Below are 22,621 nucleotides of genomic sequence, written 5' to 3'. Positions count from 1 at the left end.
TGACATTTCGGATATTTCCACTCCAATTTGAAGTGATTCCATGATAGAAACCCTATTTTATTTTACCATCATTGGAAAGATCCAATCTGTCTTTTTCCAATGATGGTAAGCTTGGGTATGGAGGGTGGATATGGACAAAAGTTAAGCTTTTTACAAAGCCTTTGTGCTCAGGCCCGTGTGCTTTTTTGTAATAACTTGGGCAACTAAAGTAAAGAGTCAACACTAAAGTGCTGAAAAGGGTTAAAGAGAATCACTTGCCTCGTACCCAATTAGGCGTTATTTGAAAGCTCTTATTCTCATCTATTTGATGAGAAGAAAAAGCCAGTTTTTAGTGTTAGCAGAAAGTGCCTGATTTGGTATTGATTGTCACATATAAGTGTCATTACAAGCCATAAGTTGACAACAATATTCAAATCTTTACGTCATGATATATCCTAGACAAACACCTAGATTTAATCTACATGTATATCCTATAAAACAAAAACTCTAATCTATATACATATCATTTATACATTCTGTAGCCTGCCGTCGATTTCACAAAACTCTTCCTACTTTAAGACTAATCTTAGGACTTAGGACGAGTCCCAACCCTGCATTGTAGCATGCAGACCTTAAGATTGACCCTCGTCCTAACTCGAGATAAGACAAGTCCTAACTCTTTGTGAAATCGACCCCTGCTTGCATGTAAGGTCACAAGATCACAAGGCCAGCCATGAGCAAGTTCACCTGAGCGACTAGACATGACCAGAAACAAGCGATGAGAAGCAAGTGACTTGCTGAAAAGTTCAAAGGTCATGACCTTGGTCCAGGGCAACTTCATAAAGCCTGTAAGCACAAAAGTTTGCTTAGCATGAAATTTCTTCCTTGATAAAAACAAGATTACCAACCAAATTTTAATTTGGCATTCAGTTGTTGTTTGCTTATCCTGCAAAATCACGGGGAAATTTGGTTGGTAATCCTGTTTTTATTAAGGAAGAAATTTTACGCTATTGCAAATTTTTGTGCTTACAGGCTTTATGAAACGGGGCCCTGGGTCCAGTTTAATGGCTCTGCTTATTGGGGAATTCTGCGTTACGCCTCTCTGTAAAGTACATGATCCTACATTATGTGCAGTAAAGGAGAACCATGAAACTGGGCCAAGGACTTAACCCCACACTCTAAATGACCGATGACTCAGCCAGCAGAACTTGGGTTCTGTCATGTCTGTGTGCTGGACCCCTCAGCCATAACCTGCTGGCTCTACTTACCATAACTTATAATCAGTGCTTGCAGAAGCAGAGAATTATGCACTTACATCAATTTTGGCTTGTGCGCGTGCATACTCCACACTAGGCATTCTTCGCTTACTTTGCTAGGGCAGAAATTTGCACTTGCCCTGCCATGGGGGAATGGTTATCGTAAGCGCAGAATTTGACGGTAAGCAGAGCCATGAAATTGGGCCCAGTATGTGATCACTTGGAAAGAATTTGCTGTACCATAAAGACAATTACCTAAACAGGATCATGTGACCCGCAACATGGTAATGGTATTGACCTTTGACCTTTCATGCAAGCAATGTACAGACTGATCTGACACCAAATATTTTCTGCAATTACCGAGATGGGAACTACACTCATTGTAGTAATGCAGGTAATGTTAAATAAAAAAATGTTTTGCAACGTTGAAATAGACTTAAGTTGAGAAGCCAAGTTTAAGAGACGATAAACAAAAGAAACACATGTTGCCATGGCAATGCTGGCATAAAACCAAAAGCCTAGAGCTGCTTAAGCAGAAATAATTCAGTCACAAAATAATTCTCAGGAAAAATAGCTTGGCTCAAAATCATAATTACTTCATACCAAAAAGGTTACCAGCCAAAATACATGTACCTTGCCATATGTACCGTTAGTGTCTGGTCCCTTGTTTTTTCCTGCTTAGTATTTTGCTAAGCAATATTCTCTGTATAAGCAAACAGCTTCACATGCTTAAGCCCTGGGCCCTATTTCATAAAGCCTGATAGCACAAAATCCTGCTAAGCACAGAAAAATCCTGCTGAGCAGAAAAAAGATTACCAGCCAACATTCCATTAAGTTTATACTGATGCCACTGGTGCCCCATCAATTTCCTTCTCAGCAAAGAAATCTGCTGAGCAGTATTTTCTGCTAAACAGCTTTATGAAATTGGGCCCTGAGAGGAGGTTCTGACATAAAAATGCTGGAAACATCAAATTAAAATAAAATAAAATAAATACAAATTCAAAAGAGGTAAAAACTAAATTACGATAACCAGATGCGGTGGTAGTCGTTGGCACCGAAGCCTGCATTGCACTTGGGACATTTCCGTTGTCTCGTTTCGTACCGAGTCTTTATACACTCAAAGCAGAATACGTGGAAACACTTGGTCAGTACCACATCTTTCCGGCCTTTTTTACAACACGGGCAAGTAAGTTGCTCCTGTGAAAGAAGATCAGAAGAAATTGTTAAAATGGTTTTAAGACACTGGACACTATTGGTAATTGTCAAAGACCAGTCTTCTCACTAAGGGTATCTCAACATCTGCACAAAATAACAAACCTGTGAAAATTTGAACTCAATTGGAAGTTGTGTGCTTTCGAGACCTCAAAATCTAATCCCGAAGTCTCAAAATCAAATTCATGGAAAATTACTTCTTTCTCGAAAATAATGTTACTTCAAAGGGAGCCATTTCTCACAATGTTTTATACTAGCTTTCCTTTGCTCGTTACCAAGTAAGTTTTTATTCTAACAATTATTTTGAGTAATTACCAATAGCGTCCTCTGCCTTCAAAAGATGTAATAATTTGCATTGGATAGATTTGCTTTTTACACCGCACTGATGCAGGCCTTGAAATAAACCCACGGCACCCACAGCAATTGCTGTCAGTCTTTTGGCTGTGGTGCCCTTTGCAAAGTTAAAATAGTAATTTTAATTTTCCTCATAAGAGTACTCTTACAGGAGGGAAATTGTCTGTGCCCCTACACTAGGGAAGTTCAAAGCACTGAATTTGGGAGGGGGGGGGGGGGGTTGTTAGAAGGTGGTCAACGCTTCCAATGTGCCACCTACTTTAAAAAAATCTCATTTGACTTTCACGAGGTGGACAGGTCATAGCTCTGCATACTGCATACAAAACCAATAATCTTTTTGCCCATACATATAAATGTACAAGATTTGCACCAACTGTTGTTGATATGTAGCCCAGCTAGCTCCCACCCAGCTGCATGTTTACGGTTGCTGGGACTGCCTGGATTAGTCCATTTTATTTGAGGGTGTTGACATCTCCAAATGTTGTAAATTCACCAGACCTTCACACTAGAGAACATTCGTAAATGTTTTTGTAAGTTGCTAAACTGTGTCAATAATGTATTAAACAGCATACATTTATCTTTTCAAGATAAATATTTTGAGGAGTTGAACCCATGACCTTTGCATTGCTAGAGTAGATGTCTTACCACTAGACCATCAAGCTAGCCCGGTAGTTAGAGGTAGTTAGAATCCTATACTTTAGCAATGGGTAACCACAAGAATTAATGGATGTTAACTTGCATTGGGGTTTTATCCCCCCCCCCCAACCATTACTTGCCTTATAAGTCCTAATTTCTTCCATCAGCACCTCATCAGTGCTACTTGCTAGCTCCATCCTCTTATATCGCTCTACTTTCCTCCTAAGATGTTGAGATTCTTCCTGCAAAATCAAGAAAACAATCTTCATAGAAACAAATGATGATGTTTTATTCCTTGTTCGAGACCATAGGTAAGAAATTATTTGTGATTATTTTTAAGCAGCGTGCAAATAGTCATTACACAAAAAAACAAATGGGTGGGGCAGAGCTTCCAACTTGTTCATCTTTCAACGAGGGAGATTTTCTAGTGCAAGAAACCTATGGCTTTAATGTCCCATCCGAAGGAAAAAGCAATTATGTTAAATGTATCTTGCTCAAGGACACAAGTGCCACGACCAAGACCCAAACTCTACTAATCAGAAACACCAGAGCTCGAGTCCAGTGCTCATAACTGCTCAGCCATGACACGCCAAAGTTAAAACCTTTGTGTCAACCTAACACAGTTTTTACTGCTAGACCAATACTGCTTTAACTCCCAATGAAACCAAAAAGAGGCAGGGAGGACGAAAACAGTCGGAGCCCCATTGTAAGCAAAGAATTGGCACTTACGAAGGTAGGGAAATCTTAGCTTACGAGAAGCCTGTTTAACTTGTTAGCAGGGAATCTTTGCTTATGCACATGTGTATGCGTACTTCACTTTACTAGGCATTCAACGCTAACAGCTAGCGCAGAAATTTGGCGTTTGCCCAGTAAGTGGGGAGAAAGGTGATTGTAAGCGCAGAATTCGGCGGTAAGCAGATCCATGAAATTGGGCCCTGGTCCCTTCTTATAAAAAAATACAACATATAATGATCAATGTGTATACAGGGAATCAGACAACAGCAGACAATTGAGAGTAATTTGTATTGCGTACCTGGGCCCTTCGGAATTTATGATTCTCTTGCTCGACTGCACTCGACTTTTCTTTCACTAATCTCTGAAGTTCTTCAATTCTTCCATTGATCTTGTCGAGCTGCATCTTTAAGTCGGCTGCTGATTGGGTGTTATCGAGAGCCTGGAAGAGTCAGAAGAAATAGTCTCTTAATTGTCAAAATTGTAAGTAAAACAAGTTAAACAAAATCATTGTAAATAGCCAACCTCAGTGAGAGTCGTTTCACTTAAACATGGCCCACCTTTCTTCTTTATTATGAGTCTACTGTCATGGATCGATCAACCGGGCGCAAACTGTATCCCAACATATGCAAAAAAATAAAAGACCTGTACAAATTTGGGCTCAATTGGTCATCAAAGTTGGTAGAAAATAATGAAAGAAAAAACCCTTGTTACATAGAATTGTGTGCTTTCAGATGCCTGAGGAAGGACCCAGATTAAAATTATTTTGGTGAACAATCACCTCTTTCTTTAATATACATTACTTCAAAGGGGGGTAATTTCTAACAATGTTTGATCAACACCTCTCCAATGCTCTTTGCCAAGTAAGTATTAACTTGTGGAGTAATTACTAAAAGTACACCCATACTTGTTGTACACATAGTTGTGGAAACTTGCTACTGTTGTTCTATTATTACCATCTCTGGGGTCCCCTTGCGGGGACCAAGTTTAACATTGTGGGGACCTTTGTCCATGTTTGTAAAGGTCCACACAGCTCTGTGTATGCCAGAACACCCTGCCTTAAAGACACTGGACACTATTGGTAATTGTCAAAGACCAGTCTTCTCACTTGGTGTATCTCAACATATGCATAAAATAACAAACTTGTGAAAATTTGTGCTCAATTGGTCGAGAGAAAAAAGTTGCGAGAGAATAATGGAAGAAAAAACATCCTTCTCGCACAAGTTGTGTGCTTTCAGATGCTTGATTTTGAGACCTCAAAATCTAATTCTGAGGTCTCGAAATCAAATTCAAATATCTTTAATGAGAAATTCCTTCTTTCTCAAAAACTTCGTTACTTCAGAGGGAGCCGTTTCTCACAACATTTTATACTATCAACAGCTCTCCATTGATTGTTAACAAGTAAGTTTTATGCTAACAATTATTTTGAGTGATTACCGATAGTGTCCACTGCCTTTAAACAAATAAATTGGCACCCCCGAACAAAGATATTGACAAAATAGAGAGACCACCAACATAGGGCTAGATAGCTCAGTTTATAGAGTGCCAACTTGTAATCCGAAGGCTGTTGGTGCGAGTCCCACGCTAGTCAAGTTTTCCTTTGTTCAACTCCAAATAAAATAAAATAAATAAAATTGACTAGTTATATTAATAATAATAATAATAATAATGGACACTTAATAAAGCGCCGGTATCCGCCGCAAGCGGCGCTCAAGGCGCTACTCTACAAAAGAACAACAAGCAATGTAATATATTGAGAGCTACCTTTCTTTTATTGAGTTCCAATGATTGCTGTCGTAGACTAATCTCCTTGTCCATAGTAGAGAGATTATTCTGCAAGATCCTCTCCTTCTCTTCCAGTTTACGGACCACTTGATTCTGAGCATCTACTTGGGTCTGTAGCGTAGCCACCTGATCGGCTAAGACATCTTTCTCTTCACGTAGGAGTTTGTGGATCTGATTGCATTTTATCCTCTATCGGGAAAAAAGTCAAAAGCAAAAATGCAAAGTAAGAACTTCCTACATGATATTTGGCACTTATTTTTGTTATTTGTTTTGTTATGAGATTTCGCCCTAACTCACAAGGCTGAACGGCCACTTCAAGGTGAGGGCTACACTTAAAGATGCTATGTCAGATTTTTTGCCGATTTGACCCAAAAATTTTGATTTAAAATTCAATTCAGGTATTTTGATGAGGGTCGAGAAAGTTACAAGCTTTCATTTGAGCCATTGCTCTAAAAAGTCTGCCAATTATTAGTAGCAGGGAAATAAAGTGTTCAAAATTAGTTTTGTGTCGGCATCCCGACAATATATCACGTGACCAATTCTTATGTGTTTTATAAGAAACGTTTTAAATTTTTGTCATGGTTCCTGACCATTAAAAGTAAAAGTTAAACTTTTTTTCGTTAGAGCGGGTGATACTCTTTGAAATACCACTCACTCAAACAAATCGATTTTTTAATGTTTGGGGCCAAAAATCTGACATAGCATCTTTAACCAATTTGGACCGTCGACCCAGATCAACCATCACAAGGAAAGTTGCCACTACTCCTTGGGCTGAAATAGGGTTACTTCCTTCAGGATGTATGCATGGGTATCATCCACTAGGAGCCAGGCTGGTAGAGCAGAATGCACTACCTTCCCAACTTTTCATGAAGCAATTGTGGTTAATCACTTGCTCAAGGGCACAAGTGTAATGACTGGGATTCGAACCAATACTCTGCTGCTGACAACACCAGAGCTTGGGTCTGGTGAACTAGACTACTCAGACACAACATAACAAAATAAAGGGAAGAGTTTTTTCAAAGCTTTTTAATAAGGAAATGAAAAGAGTTTATCCTGACCTCAGACATGAGTTTGAAATTTGCATCATCTTTCTCTCTAAGCTGTTGTAGTAGCCTCGTGTTCTGCTCTTGCATGTCTTCAAAGGCTTGACCAGTTACTTCCATCTCCGATAATAAGGCTTCCTCCTCCTGGAAACATAAAAACAAATCTTCAATATTATATCTCAAAGACAATCTTCTCAAAGACAAGTCCCCTTCATTGCATCTGATGAAGTAGTTGTTCCTACAAAAAGCGCATGCAGTTTGTAAATGTCATTAGTTAGTATTTATAATAATAATAAAAATCTGTTTCTATATAATGCTTTTCACACCCGGAAACGTCTCAAAGTGCTTCACATTATTACCCCTGGTCACTTGGCCTTATTTCACTCATTAAACCTTGTGCAACATTAATATGCGCTACTCGGCTAAATCAATCACAAGAAGCATCTCTGCCCTCACAGGTACCCATTTACCCCAAGGTGGAGAGAAGCAATTATGGTTAAGTGTCTTGCTCAGGGACATGACCAGGATTCGAACCCACACTCTGCTGAACAGAAGCACCAGAGCTTGAGTTCAGTGCTCTTGTCCACTCAGCCACGACACCCTATTGGCTTAGCAAATAAGAGTGTCGGACTCCTGCTCTGGTGTTTGTGGTCAGCAGGGTGTGAGTTTGAGTCCCAATCAGGACATTCGATTATTAATACGTTGCTCTGATGGGACAAAAGACGTAGGTCCCGTATGTTGTGTAATTCAAGTAAAGAACCAAGTGTGCTTTAAAGAGAAGAGGTTCGCCCCGGTGTTCCTGGTTCGATTGGTTGTGTATTGCGCCACAGTACCTTGTAAACCATTACATGGTGCTACATGTATGTAAGGGAATTAGTCTCATACGTCAAAATCTAGCTTCACAATACCTTACCTTGGACAAGAAAAAGAGGGTGACAAAACAGAAGATGGAGAGATGAACTAAGTACATACAGGGGCATTGCTTGGCAACAGACAGCGCAGAATAGAGTGAGATGGATAATTGGTGAAGAGGCTTTCCTCCTGCAGTGGAGTGAAACAGGCTAGACGACGACCTTGCAGGTAAAAACTATAAATGTTGAAGCGCCATCAGCATTACTGAGTGACGGGTGAGAGCATTATATGAGAAGCCAATATTGTTACTAATAGAGAGGTTTCGCAAGCGTGTATTTTGCTTGCAAATGACTAACAATTTTCTATCTATATCAAGCACAATACCAGTGAAAGCAATTCCGCGGGTAAATGTTTTTGATCTGGGACAAAAATACAACTAAAAGTCTGCAAAACAGTATCCATTTTTCTATGACAGTTGTGAGCTCCCGTATCCGCTGCTAACGTGTGTGCAAAATACAATGGTCGCGGATACGCGTCACGTGAACACACAAAGTGCGACGTATCGGTATCTGTATCCGTACACTTGCGAAACCTGTCTATTATCTAAGTACTACCACTACCTTCCTTGTTTTTTTATTTATCGGATTACACATGTACCAAGGACATCTCTATCCTCATGTAAATAACGGAAGATATTTCACCTGTTTTCTATCCGCAAGTTTCTTCTGAAGTTGATAAATGGTTTCCTCTAAGCTTCGTATCTTCCTGATGGCTTCTTCATCAGCTAGCTTTCGACTTTCTTGTCTTTCTCTGTCTTCAATGTGTCGTAGTCGCATCCTGAGATCTTCAACCTCAGCACGAGACCTCCTCTCTGCGGCCATCAGCTGAAGAAAAAAAATAAGAACAAAAACAATAGATGCTCCCTACTACATGAGAACAGTACAACTAGTGCTAAGAGTAGAGATTTTCTCTATTTTACGTACCTGAACTTTGTCTCGTTGCTCCTTGGCAGAGCCTTTGTACATGTCTAGAAGAAGCTTCATCTCTTTCTGATTTTCCTGTGATTTTCTGAAAAGAAAAAGTTGAAATTTCACTCTGAAAGAACATCAAACAAAATGACAATATACAACATTTTCTCCTAAACTTTCATGAGGACTCTATCTTTTGAAAATAAGTGCACCACAAGATTGAATTTGACCTTGGAGACCTTTTCTAAGAAAGGCCTGTTGCAATTGCAAAATATAAAAAATATTAATTTAAAAAAAACCATGGGGAACATTTGGTAAAACTTATTATAAGACTTGCAATTAAGGTTGCTGAAATGTCAACTCCTCATCTGTTTAAACTAGTCACTGTTGTCCAGTGGTTATCCTATAGGACTTGCAATCACAAGGTTGTGGGTTTTAATCCTACCAAGCTAACCGCTGATTTCACAATGATTAGAATAAATATCGTTGTTTAGTTACTGAATCATAATTTCTTGATTTGTGCAATTCATAATCACAGATGTTAAACAAATGTTAGTAAGAGAGAGATTGGCTGTTGCCAGCTTGGTATTTATATCCCCTTACAAGCGGGAAGATCATCCACACAAACACAAACTAACAACTTTCTCTTGATTTGCAACTTACTTCAGATTAGCCCTGAGGTCCTTGATGATCTCTGCTTCCTTCCCCGTCTCTTTCTTCTCTTCTTTACCCCGTTCCTTTTCCCTCTCTTTCTCCCTCGGATCCCGCCGGTCGTCATGGTGAATATTCACCTCTTCACGTTTCTGTTGCTGTTCCTTCTCGTGGCTTACCTCCCTCCGGTCTAATCCACTACTGCTACTGGAGGTTGAGCTGCTACTACTGTGGCCATGAGAGGCCATGTCACTTTTAAGCTGGAGGAAAAAAAACAACAACATTAAGTAGTTGTTTTTTATATCACAACATCCTGAACAAAACATAATTTTGTGTGTACTGTTATTGGAGAGTTACTTTAAGCAACTATCCACTAAAAGAACAAGTTCATTGACAAATTTTTGGGGAGTATCAGCTTTGTAAAAACAAGTGTGGAAATACATGATTAGAGATCGAGAGAGAGGCAGAGAGCACACACAGAAAAAGCAAGACAGGTAAACCTTGAATAACGAGAAGGGGGATAAGCTTGTTTAAGAAGAAGAAGTTGGAAACACACTGGAACAGATCAAAAGTGGGGAGAGGGAGAGAAAGTATTTAATGAGTGAATGAGGCTGACTAAAAAGGGGGACATCTGTGAGGAAAATGAAAGGGCAAAGACAAATGGTTATTAGTCATACCTGCAAAGAAATAGTTAGTGATCTGACGTTTTGACCCATAGCAGAGTCTTTCTCATTTAGCCTTTGAGAAAGACTCTGCTAAGGTCAAAATGTCAGGCAATTCAACTATTTTTTTGCAGAAATTTTATTTTCTTAGTCCTATCTGGTAAGGAAATGATTCATGAACTATGAGTGACTTACTTTCATAACTTCAGCTTGAGCCTCTTTGAGTTTATGTCTATAGCGATTGATTTCTCCCTTGAGTTGAGTGTTATGACTCTGGTAACTTGAAACTAAATGACGTAACTCTCGATTGATTGGGCCTGTGAAGAAAAAAATAAGATAACAAACACTTTCTTATAATTGACACTAGAGGGCATTGATGGCTAATACAAGAATTCCAAAGTATCTAATCTTTCAATGAGGTGTTGGATGCAATAGTCTCTTTCCCTTTTTTATCATTTTTTCGTGGCTGAGCGGTTTAGCACACTGGACTCAAGCTTTGGTGTTTTTGAACACCGGGTCCTTAAACAAGACCCTTTACCAATAGTGCTGCATCCTTCAGATGGGACGTAAAGCTGTTGTTAACCATATGAATTGAAAGGGTGGCTGCAGTGTTTTTTTAAATAATTTAAACGATTAAACATGACTTTTTAAACCTGAAATATTTTTTTACATTTTTTATGAAATGCGCAAGTATTTTAAAAATGGTTTTCAAGAGAAAAGGGGAACCCGCCCCGCCCCTAAAAGGGAGCCTACATTTGCATAAACGTGGCGTCATGTCGGTAACCCGAGCCGTCGGGCCCCCTGGCTGTGTGCATATAGAGACGTGTGCACTGTGTGGCCTGGTACCTAGGCGCATGTATTAGGGACCAGACTCTTTTTGCTGACGATATGTTTGAATTCCCGACGTGACGTCGATGGTAGGGGGCGGTAACAGTCCACAAAAAGGGGGGGGCATGACTTATTCAGTAATTACGCAAGTGAGATATGTCGGGAACAAACAAAACACATCTTATTGATGTTCAATACGTATTTCAGATATAAATGACAGCAAAATTAACTGTTTTATTTGAACTCACTGCAGAATCCCTTTAAAGATACGCTGTATCGTGTTTCTGATCAGCCAAGTATGAGTTCAAGTCTTGGTCTTGACACTTGTGTCCTTAAATAAGACACTTAACCCTTTTCGCTTTGTCCTGTGTGTTGCATATGCGCATGAAAGAAACCAGTTACACTTATCGCTAAGAAAAGGCGTTTGCCAGGGTGTTTCTGGCAGTGGCTGGTAAAGGAGCTGCACGGTGTTACATAAAAGGGTCTCAAAAAACCTCTCTGCATATAAATAATAAAAAGTGGTTTTTAGATGCCTGTAGATACAGTGTCATACAACAATTTGTTTTTATTATTGGCTGCATATTGCGCCACAGCACCTTGTAAACCATTACATGGTGCAATTTTAAGGAGAAGGTCTCATAATTCATACATAGTCCAACATGCCTTGCAAAAAAATACTGAATACTGAAGCACTTTGAGCGCAAGGAGGGACGGATATGAGTGCTATATAAGTAGCCACTATTATTATTCTTATTGGTCCGTTTGATAACTCACCTGCTTGCTCATTGGCTGCTAGGTTCTGCTCAAACTCAATCCGTAGCATCTCATATTCTTTCCTGACTTGAGACAATGTGTCCTCCAACTGGATCACTTCTGTTCTTAGTTTCTTCTGGCAAGCAAGTTCATCACTCTGGAGTAAATGGTAATGACAGAAGATAGATTGTTAGAATACATAATACACAGGGAGCTTGGTTTGTAGGATAATAAATCGGGGGTGAAAGTCATTACTAAGGAAAAAGTCTGAAACTTGTATACAAATTCAAAGGTATGTTGAAATGATGCCATTTCCACCCAAAAGCACTATAAAAGTATGTAGACCAATGAGCAGGATTTATTTATTTGTGGGAAAAAATATTGTCTGATTTTCTTCACCAGGCCAACATAAAAGGTCTGAATTCAGCCAAAAGTCTGAACAATCTCATCGCTGAATAAATGTTTCCTTTACAAAACCAGGCCTTGCACTTTTTGTAAAGTAGCCCATCAGGCTAGTATACTGTGCATTTGTATTGGACCCCAGGAAGTGTAATAGCCCAGATTATAGATATGCATTGGCACAAATGTCTCTGTCTGATTAATGGTAGCGGTCACAACCAGTATATTGGTCAAATGAGATTAAATTCACTCCCTCAAAAGTAAATATATACTTGCAAATTTTATTTATTAAAAAGTAGACTGCACAATTATTAGTAGCTTACAGGGCAAGTTGAGAAGGATAGTGATAAGTGTGAGCCCTGAAAATGTCAAAAACAAATTCAACCCGACCAGACCACAGGCTCAAAGGCAACATTTCAACACAATTTGATTTTAATAAAAGTTTTTCAACAGTGTGGTATTGCTATTTCGCAAAAAAACACAAGGTCACCGGACTTGTCTAGTGTTGGGTTTACTGGTCTGATGCTAAACCTATTGGCCTCAGGCCCACTGTAAACTTCGAGCCCTGTATGGAATATTGTCCACCCAGCTGACAGTATTGAGTAGTCACTCAGATTAGTATACAAGTACTTCTTTCTTACATTGCTGACCAGTCTTTGTTCGTTCTTGTCCATTGTTCGTTCTTGTCTAAGTAACTACTTTCATTATTAGCAGCTTGTGCAATTGAGACTTTTTTAATACACCTTTCCTTTCAGGAAAAGTTTTCATACCTGGAGTGGTATCTTCCTCAAGACATCAATAAAATTATCGGCTCAATGCATAGCTTGCTCAGGGAACCATAACCTTACAAGCTTTGCATCTTCATAAGTACCTCTACAGTTTCGTGAATGTCCATGCTTGTTCTTTATTTAAAGGCAGTGGACACTATTGGTAATTACTCAAAATAATTATTAGCATAAAACCTTTCTTGGTGACAAGTAATGAGGAGAGGTTGGTGACATAAAACATTGTGAGAAACAGCTCCCTCTGAAGTGCCATAGTTTTGGAGAAAGAAGTAATTTTCCACAAACTTGATTTCGAGACCTCAAGTTTAGAACTTGAGGTCTCGAAATCAACCATCTAAACGCACACAACTTCGTGTGACAAGGGTGTTTTTTTCGTTCATTTTTATCTCGCAAGTTCGATGACCGATTGAGCTCAAATTTTCACAGGTTTGTTATTTTATGCATATGTTGAGATACACCAACTGTGAAGGCTAGTCTTTGACAATTACCAATAGTGTCCACTGCCTTTAACTAATCTTATCAAACAAATATTTATCTCTAAACCTCTAATTTACATTGCCTTTGATTCTATTTTGATTCTGTGGAAATAAACTAATTGATTGATTGACTGATTTCCCTCCTACCTCCATCTGTTCCATCTGTCTTAGATGAGTTCCTTTCGTCTGCTGAAGAAGATTCCTCGTTTCCTCAAACTGTGTCTTCATTTCTTGCGCCTCCTTGTAGAGTACGGAGAACTGAGACTGAAGGTTCTTATAAGGTGCCCGATCCATGACGATAGAATCAGGAAGACGCTGAAGCTGAACGACAATGAGAAATGTGGCGTTGCAAAATCAAACAATATTGGATGCTATCTGTACATTATAAAATAATGAAATCATGAGTTGAAATCTGGACTGTTCCATTTCAAGAGGGAAAGCTGAGTGAAATGGAACCGTCAAGTTTTCCATGAATGATTATACTCATTGTATGAATAAAATGAATCCTATATTTGTTGCACTCACACATAGCTCCTTGTCATTTTGTTTAGTTTTTTATTTAATTCATAACTTATTTCAACAATAAGGTATTAAATGGCCAATGAAGATGGGTTGGCTCGTTTAGCAATCATAACCCATAATTTAAAGTAATATAACATACATTTTCATGAACATTAAGGTTATATTACTGGAAATTATAGAACTTGGAATATAGCTGTAAATTTTCTATCTGAAAATTTCTTCATCATCTTTTCTCAACAGGTATCAGCTGCATCCAAGGGACTAAACCTTAAAACTCCAAGGCTTTTTCATTCACTTCACCCAAGTTGTGGAATGCTCTACCATCTTCACTTAGAACAGCTTATACGTAGTTTTGGTACTAGAAGTAAACAATAAGAAACATTATTTTATAAAATGACTTACATCCATCTTGAGTTGTTCCGATTCCATGACAAGTTCTTGATGTTTCTCCTGCAGCCTCTCAAGTTCCACTAGACGGTTTGTTGCTAACTCCTTGTGCTCTTCCAACTCGTTGACAAAAGTCTGAAGCTGAAATATGACAAAATATTCATTAGAAATAATTTGTTTTCTGTAATTGTAAACAACTAGTTCAAGTGAACTTCCAGATCAACAATTTGAGAAGTGACGATACATTTGCAGAATCTCAGAAATATTAGATAGCATGTTTTAGTTAAGTTTGCACCAGGAATAAAGAATATTTGTTCATACACACCAATGTGGGTTAAGCACTGTATACATAAAGTACTTCCCCTGAGACAGGCGACAACAAATCCAAAGGCACATTACTCAGGTGGTATGGCATTTGAACCCAAAACCTCTGCCATTCTAGAACAGATGTCTTACCACGAGACCACAGAGTTTGCCCAGTAGCTAAAGGCGCTTTGGAAAGCTACATTTTTTTAGCAGCAGATACTGCAACAATTTTTAACAGATGTTAGGCTGAGAATTGGAAACAGAGAAAGTTTCAGTTCAGACAACAGCTTGTTCTTTTACATTTTTTAGCTGAATGGGGATTAGATCAAATTGCTGCTGCTTGTTGCAAAATTTCTCAGTTTATTTCCCTAAACATTCAATTGTGACTTCCAGTAATGGCAGTTTAACCATTTATCCAAACTACGGTCATAGACTTTAAGATTTTCTAAAGGATGTGCCATTTGCAAAATGAAAATCGGTTTGCCCTCTCAAAGATGAAATTCCAGGCCTGCTAGTTCATCCATAGAGGCTTCAAGGAGCAGCACTTTTTAATGATTACCATGTGGTTCATTTTCTTACTTGTTGTGAGGAGAGCCCTGCTGAGCCATCACCAAATATATGTCCAGGGATGAGAGTTGCGTTTCTGAGCTTAGTGTAACTTTCTTCAAGGAGGATCTCAAGTTTCTGTGCTCTCTGCCGTGCCTGGCTCAGATCAAACCGAAGGTCTTCTATCAGGTTATGGGCTTCCGCTAACTTAGTCTCAGCTGCTCCTAGTTTGTCACTCTGTTCAGTGAACTGTGGGTTAACAAGAACACAAAAGTCATTCTTGGAAGAAGAAAAAAATGATCAAAACTAAAATGACCACATGTAGTTCTTTTATCAATTAGAATACTTGAACAGGTAAACATGTCTACAGGAATGGCATAAGACATAAGACATAAGAAAACTTTATTGATCTTCAAAAGAAGAAATTGCATTGCTCACACAAGGTTATAAACACACCAAAATGTGAAAACGAAACAACAAGCAGATACAAAAATAGCACAAGATACACGCACAAGGATTTAAGAATAAAAAACATACGCCGACAGGCCATATGTCTATACAACAATATAAAAATATAGAGAATAACATTGCTTTGAAGGAAGAGTTAATTAAGGCCGTGTCCGAATTGGTGGCTACGGCTGCGGCTACGACCGTTGCTAGGGGTGTTGCTAAGGGCGTCCTATACTTCAATGCATGACAACGCGGCGATCCAGCCGTAGCCGTAGCCGTAGCCGCCAAGATACGGCCTAAGTCTGAGCCAATTTTCAAGCCAATTTCTTTCATTTTAACTTGATCACATAAAGCTAAAATGACATGTATTCAGCATGTATTTATTATATGCAAGTCATGGCTTTATTTTGCCAATGTTATTCACAACAAAACCAATCCCAAAACAATTATCCCAAGGGGGTTTCTAAAACATTTTGGAAATCCAAACCAATCCAAAATGGCTTAAGTTCTTCTTTTTTGAAGAGGTTCTTAAGAAAGGTAGACTAAAGGTAGTTATTTCATGTTTTAAGACATAAATTCGTGAGGTGTCGTGGCCGAGCGGTTAAGAGCACCAAACTCAAGCTCTGGTGCTTCTGTTCAGCAGAGTGTGGGTTTGAATCCCGGTCGTGACACTTGTGTCCCTGAGCAAGATACTTAACTATAAATGCTTCTCTCCACCCAGGGGTGAATGGGTACCTGTGAGGGCAGGGATGGTTCTTGTGATTGATTTAGCTGAGTAGCGCATTATAATGTTGCACAAGGCTGTATACTCCCCACCAGGCAGATGAGATGGTCTAAGGAGTGAATTAAGGCCCAGTGACCGGGGTTAATAATGTGAAGCGCTTTAGGACGCCCTCCGGGTGTGAAAAGCACTGTATAAAAATGGGTTATTATTATAAATTCAGACTAGATATTGGACAAAAGTTCTCAATCACCTGTAACGTCATCTTTTGATGTTGTTCTTGCAGCGAGTTGATCATTTCCTGGAGTCGTTGATTTTCATTGGTCAATTCTGCATTAGTTGCCTTCACTGCTTCATCAACATCACCTTAAATTATGACAAATACGTCAATTTGTATGAAACTTCTTCAAATTGGCTAAACATATGTAAGCACACTAAAAGAATTATATGTCTATCCTAAAAATTTAAATTAAAAAACAATCAGAAAAGATTTACAAGTTCGGTTCGTGATTTAGAAGCCAAGGTTTCGTAATAAAGTCATCTTTGAGTAGAAAAACCCCCCACCACAAAAAAAAAACACCCAAAAAGAAAGAAACAGTTTGATCCAGTTCCATGCTTCTCCTCATTGAACCCAAGTCTCGACACTCCTGGGGTGACAGGTCTTTTTCTTCAGCTGCGTCACACATCTGGAACTCTCTACCGCTTAAACTTAGATCTTGTCTTGATACCACAACATTATATTCTCTTCTCAAAACTTATCTTATGTCTCAGGTTTTCAAGGATTAATTTTGTTGTGTCTGTTTCTTTCGTTTTTTGTTTTAACACCCAGCAGGGTGAATATGTGCGCATTACAAGTCTTTATTATTATTTTTAAACAAACAAAAACAACACCGAACACAACAGAACCAGTAAAGAAGATACTTACTTCTATTTTGAATGTCTGCAGCCATCGTCTTATACCTGTTCTGCATTTCAGTGATGGAATTGACTAATCTGGTCACGGCCTCCTTAGAGAATTTACAGCGTTCTTGCATCTGTTGATCAATCTCAGTCTGGTCACAGCTTGATAGGGTTGCTAAGAAGGAGGTGATGGTTTCTGTCTCAGCTGTAGCAAAAGATGGGGAAGAAGTTTAATTGAAGCTCTTTGTATTTTACCAATAACTAATCACACTATATTTTCCTGATGCACCCAGTCCTTGCCTTAAAGGTACCCTATATATTAGCATAGAGGTACCTAATTCAAGCCTAGAAGGTATTATACAAATATTGAGTGGCTCAGAGTGGAATGGGAGGAATATTATCGCAAGGTAAAATTTGGACTGTTCCATTTTAAGAGGTCAGGTGCTCCTTTGCGGCAGCACTGTACTGCTCACAAACATTGGGAACAAGGATGATCCTAACTGTTCAATGGGAAATGCTATTCCCCATGGGCGAATAGGTCTTTTTGATCGCCTGTGCGGATGGGAGTAATAGTGAATGTCACGTGAAGTGAGTTCCACCAATCAAATGACAAGGATCTGTATGTCAGTTATATAATCATTAATATCCAAGAAGGTACCCAACCAACAGTATCCTAGAAGATGCCTATAGCTAACCTAAAAGGTACCTAAGTCTAGCCTGGAGGGTATTCATTAATATCCTAGAAGGTACCCAACAGTATCCTAGAAGGTGCCTATAGCTAAGTCTAGCCTGGAAGGTATTCATTAATATCCTAGAAGGTACCCAACAGTATCCTAGAAGATGCCTATAGCTAACCTAAAAGGTACCTAAGTCTAGCCTGGAAGGTATTCATTAATATCCTAGAAGGTACCCAACAGTATCCTAGAAGATGCCTATAGCTAACCTAAAAGGTACCTAAGTCTAGCCTGGAAGGTATTCATTAATATCCTAGAAGGTACCCAACAGTATCCTAGAAGATGCCTAGTAGCTAACCTAAAAGGTACTTAATTCTAGCCTAAAATGTATCCAATGCTAACATAGAAGGTGTGGTACTTCTGTGGTTCCTGTGTATTAGCCAAGTGATTTAAGGATACAAAGAAATAAACTTAAGTAAGGTTCAAATTTAATGAAAATCTCCACTAGAAAACAGGTTTTGTAGTTCAGGGGTCGATTTCACAAAGAGTTAGGACCAGTCCTAACTTAGGACTTGTCCTAGGAGATATACAAATTGCATGGATAGTCCTAAGTTAGGACGAGTAACTGGTCCTAACTCGAGATAAGACTAGTTCTAACTCTTTGTGAAATCCACCCCAGAACATTCACTGAACACTGTACACGTTGTACAAGACCTAAACTATTTCTTTCCTAAAAAGAGATTTAGAACTGAACTGCTGAAAATCTTTACAAAAAGGGTTAGGGAAAACACTGTAGACAGCAGAACAAACAGCATTCTCCCTCAGAACAGTGGTCTGCTGGCAAAATGCTACTGAAAAAACCCAGAGGACCCGTCAGAATTCACTCCAAGTGGTCCGGTGTGGCGGTTTCAACTTTCCGCCGTGTTCAGTTTTCCGAATGACCAAATACGGTAATATTACGTCAAGCGACGCCTGCGCACAGCAAGCGAAAGTAGTCAATTTTTAGTGCCTCACTGAGTCTCGAAAAACTGAACACGGCAGAAGACTGTAAACGCCACACCAGTTTGCTAGTTCAGTGTTGAACATCATCCCTATTTCAATTGAAATATAAACTGTACCCTAAACGAATTTGTTGACACCCTTTTGCAAGTTATTTTTCAACGTATAGGATATTTACCTTTCTTCTCTTCCTTGACAACAACTGTATCTTTCTTTTCCGTTTCCACCTCCATCTCAGACGGTTCCTCCTTGACTTTAACTTGAGGTGTTCCATCCCCTGCTCCAGACTCCGTCTCATCCCCCGCTGTCGCCGTTGCCTCATCAGTCTCCATCTGGTCATTCTCTTCCTTAATGACTGGCTTGACGTCTGGGTTGTTTTCTTTCTTGACCACTGACACGCCTTTTGTTTCAACCCTCTTGAGAAGAATGCGTATGTCTTCCTCAAGCTGAGAACAGAACACAGTTTATAAAATCAACAAATCATTCAGAGTAGGCCGTGTCCGAAACGGCAACTTCGACTACAGCTACGGCTAGATCAGCACATCAGCCATTGTCGAAGAATACGCAGACGCACATGATCTAGCCATAGCTGTAGCCAAAGTCACCTTTCCAAAACTTGCCTAACATACAGTAGCCCAGTTTCATGAGCCCTTTAAGCACAAAAAATGGCTAAGCACAATCTTGCTTAGTAAATACCTATTACCAGCCAACTTTTCATAAAGATAACATTGTTGCAACTTTATTTTAAAAATTTACTAAGCAGCATTTTCTGGTAAACAGCTTTATGAAATCGGGCCCAGATGTGTATGACAGCGGCTTCAGAAAATAATAATCAGGGCTCAACAAGGCTCAAAGTTTTGGGGAAACTCCACAGACCAGATCTTGAAGCTCAGAATCTTTACTTGCAAGACCAGAATCGTAATGACAAGAGACTAGAATAAAAATGAGAACAGTTTTATCATCTGAACTGCTTTATTTGAACTTAAACACTAAGCAAAGATTAATCTCTTCTATTTTATAGGAGATACTCAGCAGCATTAAAGATTCTATGTCAGATTTGTGGCCGATTTGACCCCAAAATTTTGATTTAAAATTCAATAGGTATTCTGATTGGGGTCGAGAAAGTTACAAGCTTTCATTTGAGCCAATGCTCGAAAAAGTCCGCCAATTAATAGTAGCAGTGAAATAAAGTGACAATAAATATCACGTGACCAATTCTTATGTGTTTTATAAGAAACGTTTTCAATTTTTGTCATGGTTCCTGACCATTAAAAGTAAAACTTTTTTCCATTATAGCCGGTGTTACTCTTTGAAATACCACTCACTCAAAAAATATTTTTTTCTAATGTTTGGGGCCAAAAATCTGACATACATCTTTAAAGGCAGTGGACACTATTGGTAATTGTCAAAGACCAGTCTTCTCACTTGTTGTATCTCAACATATGCATAAAATAACATACCTGAGATAGTTGATTTCGAGACCTCAAGTTCTGAAGTTGAGGTCTCGAAATCAAATTCATGGAAAACTGCTTCTCTCTCAAAAATTATGGCACTTCAGAGGGAGCCATTTCTCACAATGTTTTATACCATCAACCTCTCTCCATTACTCGTTACCAAGTCAGGTTTTATGCTAATAACTATTTAGAGTGATTACCAAAAGTGTCCACTGCCTTTAATAGGTTTTTGTGAGACTCAAATGCAATATTTTAAACATCATTCTTTAAAAAGAAAGGGGGTTGAATTGAAAGAAGACAACAAATCAAGACCACCGAACTTGTCCTTTCTTGAGTTTACTGGCTTGACACTGAAAATCACTGACCCCCGGGCCAGTGGCCAGTGTAAATTGAAGCCCATTTTTATGGTAATTTTTGTGGTATACCCTGCTTTAGTGTCAAGATTCCCTAGCTTGGTAGATTCATTCAGTTCCTACCTGAGTCCAGTATTTATTCATCAAGCCCAGCACAATCTCATCCGTTCCTTGTCGTTGTTCAAGACGTTCAATGCGATTCCGTAACTCACTCTCCATCACTGAGCGCATCTCGAGACGTTCAGCGAGTTTGCGGTTCTGGAAACGCAAGATCTTTACATCCATCTCTTCCTACAAACAAAGGAGAAAGAAGAAAGAGATTGTTCTTGATAAAGAAAGATAACAACTGGATGGCAATTGCACTTAATCATACACAGGGATGCGATAGGTTGTTGAAAAGAGAACAAAAATGAACTCTGAACGATTCTAAATTAGGGCCGGAACAAAAACATTCTTAGTGTCTTGGTGGAAGCAGTCTTCAATACCCAAAATAAAACCAAAAAACCTCAACTGGGAAATTAACTCAATCTGGTGCATTAAATAGAGCAACTCTCCCAAATTGCTGTTTTCCAACTTGGGGTGTACTGAGACAAATCCCAAATGAAACTTTATACTCCGATTTGGATATTTAAGCCCCCAAATAGAATTCCACACTAATGCTAAAATTAGAAGCCAAGTACCCGGATCTCAGAAAAAAAGTGTCAAATTTCACTAACACGCGTACTTCCAGATTGTTGTAGGCTAACCCACGACTGACTACACTATAGTGGAGCTTGGAAGTTGGGGTGTTGATGATACAGTGATTGCGTATATGTTTGTGGCATGTTTGTCTGAGAGCCGGGTATTTTGAGCAAAAGTTACATCATTGGTGTGAGCGCTATTGAGATCCTTTGCAGACTATGAAACTCTTGCCTCATCTAAACCCAGTAACTGGGGCACTGTACTCCCTTTAAAAACAATGTTGACAATTTTTGCTGTACTTTTTTGGTCAAACTTATTTTTAAAGGAGAACAGTGTCCTAGTTTGTGTAGGCCTCATCATTACCTGTGAAGATACAGCACCAAGCCTCATTGGCTCAATGTGGATGCGTTTTGATGCTGGCTCGGCGCCCTCTTTGCCAACACTGGTGGACGCACCAGGTGTTGGCGAGGAGGAAATCTCGCTCGCATTGCGTTTGCTGGACATGCTGGTCTGAAAGAAGAGAATGAGAAAAAAGAAAGGAAAGTTAACAATTAAATTAGCAGAAAAATTTGTAGAAATTTGAAATGTTTTATCATGAATGAAAATCATGGAATGTTGTAGTTGCCATAACGTAACCCTCCTGCCAATTGCAACTAGGAATGTTGACGCCCAAAACTTTCCCCAAAACTTGGATGGGGTTGTTGTTTTTGTTGAGGGAGAAAAGGGGGTGGGTCATGAATTGATTAAATACCTTTCATCATTTCATTCCATGATTTCACTAAAAAAATATTTTAAAAAAGGCTGATCAACAGCAACTTATTTCTTCCAACAAGAGACAAAAGGCTTTGTTCTGTAACCCACAACTACTAGCTATCCATCACATAAAACTCCACCCTCCTTGCAACTTACACCCCAATCTTGTTTAACCACAGTACACCACTACCTTAAAAAAAAATGAAACACAGACAGGGAAAGGTCACAATTTCTTTATTGATCACTGATCAAACGATCAGAATATAAAAAAGACAAAATTTCTCATGAATTTTTCATACTCAATTAAAGGTATTTAAATACCCTCAATGAAACAAATAAACCCCACCTATCTCCAATATACACAATATACCTCAATAAATTAATTTAATAGCTACAAAGAACAATAAAACTCGTTAAATTACTTTGTTTTTCATGAGCGATCCGCGGGCGCCATTTGCGACTCAGTCGAAAGGATTCCTATACAAAGCATTTCCGGGTCAAATG

General features: G+C 39.0%; 1 protein-coding gene across 1 annotated transcript; it reads right to left on the bottom strand.

Moving 5' to 3' along the window:
- Positions 1–58: 58 nt before the first annotated feature.
- Positions 59–22,609, bottom strand: LOC139938824 (E3 ubiquitin-protein ligase BRE1A-like). The gene is made up of 19 exons (XM_071934462.1): positions 22,540–22,609; positions 21,728–21,874; positions 20,807–20,974; positions 19,055–19,322; positions 17,229–17,408; positions 16,557–16,669; positions 15,166–15,381; positions 14,296–14,421; positions 13,519–13,692; positions 11,733–11,868; positions 10,326–10,447; positions 9,481–9,728; positions 8,833–8,917; positions 8,551–8,733; positions 7,013–7,141; positions 5,934–6,143; positions 4,471–4,611; positions 3,578–3,679; positions 59–2,432 (listed from the first exon to the last, which is right to left on the bottom strand). The coding sequence occupies exons 1-19, from the start codon at positions 22,549–22,551 to the stop codon at positions 2,256–2,258; spliced, it is 2,937 nt and encodes a 978-aa protein (XP_071790563.1). The 5' UTR covers positions 22,552–22,609; the 3' UTR covers positions 59–2,255.
- Positions 22,610–22,621: the final 12 nt, after the last annotated feature.

This window comes from Asterias amurensis, chromosome 6, assembly GCF_032118995.1.
Source record: "Asterias amurensis chromosome 6, ASM3211899v1".
Lineage (NCBI taxonomy): Eukaryota > Metazoa > Echinodermata > Asteroidea > Forcipulatida > Asteriidae > Asterias > Asterias amurensis.
Note: the sequence above shows the minus strand (reverse complement) of the source record. Positions and strands in the feature narration are given on the sequence as shown.

Excerpts from the sequence above, each read along its gene's own strand:
- LOC139938824 (XM_071934462.1), bottom strand. Across the intron at positions 17,409-19,054 it reads TGTCAAGGAAGAGAAGAAAG|CTGAGACAGAAACCATCACC; the intron begins GTAAATATCCTA and ends CTTTTGCTACAG. Across the intron at positions 8,734-8,832 it reads AGCAACGAGACAAAGTTCAG|CTGATGGCCGCAGAGAGGAG; the intron begins GTACGTAAAATA and ends TTTTTTCTTCAG.